Raw genomic sequence first — 835 nt, 5'->3', positions numbered from 1 at the left:
TTCCTCTTTGCATTGCCACTGAGCCCTACCTCCCAGGCCAGTGTTGTAGAGGGTCGAGCAGGTCACTCGGTGCTCATTTGGGCAGGTACTAACAGTGATCTCTAAAGGGAAAAGACAACAATGATATGAGATAGGAAGAGTGAGTAAAAATGTTGGTCAGTAGACTTCCTCGGTGCTGACAGAGGTGCCATAATGGGATCTGTCTTGCTGGGGAAAATCAGCATCACAACATTAGTAGCTCTGACAAGTGCCATCCTCAGTGTTCCTAGGTGTCTTTGTCTGGGTGAGTGTACTGCATCTTTAGCAGGGGTTGCACCTTCTGCCACAGTAGCGGTTGGAAATGCAGGAGAGGTCAAGGCCCCCAGAAGTAATGGGCACTCCCTCAGAGCTGAGGATGCTGCCAACAGCAGCGGAGGTGGAGGATCCCACGGCGGTGTTCTGCGGGAAGGAGCTGAGGATGGGTCCGGGCAGGGTCACCACCACGGGAGAGGGCTGGATAACGATGGTGGAGTTCTGGCACTGCCTGACACAGGGCTCATTGCAGCTGCTGGCCAGAGGGGTGGGGCCACAGGGCCGGCATGGCACGCACTGGTCACAGCAGGACATGTCTCGAGGATGCAGTTCACCTAGCAGAGGAGGAGGAAGAGCAAACAAGGAATAAAACTATGTTGACTTATGTGAAGCAGCCCATCACCACACTATGATGGAATCAGTGCTCATGCAGTGCTGGGAGCTGAAGACCATTCACAAATGTACAAGGGATTCTTGCTTCCCTTTTGGTAGAGCCGAGTAACACCACTGATACCTACCCAGTTACTGCCTAGACGCTAGCCTG

The 835-nt window shown here is 53.4% G+C and overlaps 1 protein-coding gene across 1 annotated transcript; it reads right to left on the bottom strand.

Moving 5' to 3' along the window:
• Window positions 1-300: 300 nt before the first annotated feature.
• Window positions 301-606, bottom strand: LOC136055797 (feather keratin Cos1-1/Cos1-3/Cos2-1-like). The gene has a single exon (XM_065747673.1). It carries the CDS (start codon window positions 604-606, stop codon window positions 301-303), a length of 306 nt encoding a protein of 101 aa, XP_065603745.1.
• Window positions 607-835: the final 229 nt, after the last annotated feature.

The sequence above is a fragment of the Cyrtonyx montezumae genome, unplaced genomic scaffold, assembly GCF_038088225.1.
Source record: "Cyrtonyx montezumae isolate F1298 unplaced genomic scaffold, pur_monq_1.0 scaffold_48, whole genome shotgun sequence".
NCBI lineage: Eukaryota > Metazoa > Chordata > Aves > Galliformes > Odontophoridae > Cyrtonyx > Cyrtonyx montezumae.
Note: the sequence above shows the minus strand (reverse complement) of the source record. Positions and strands in the feature narration are given on the sequence as shown.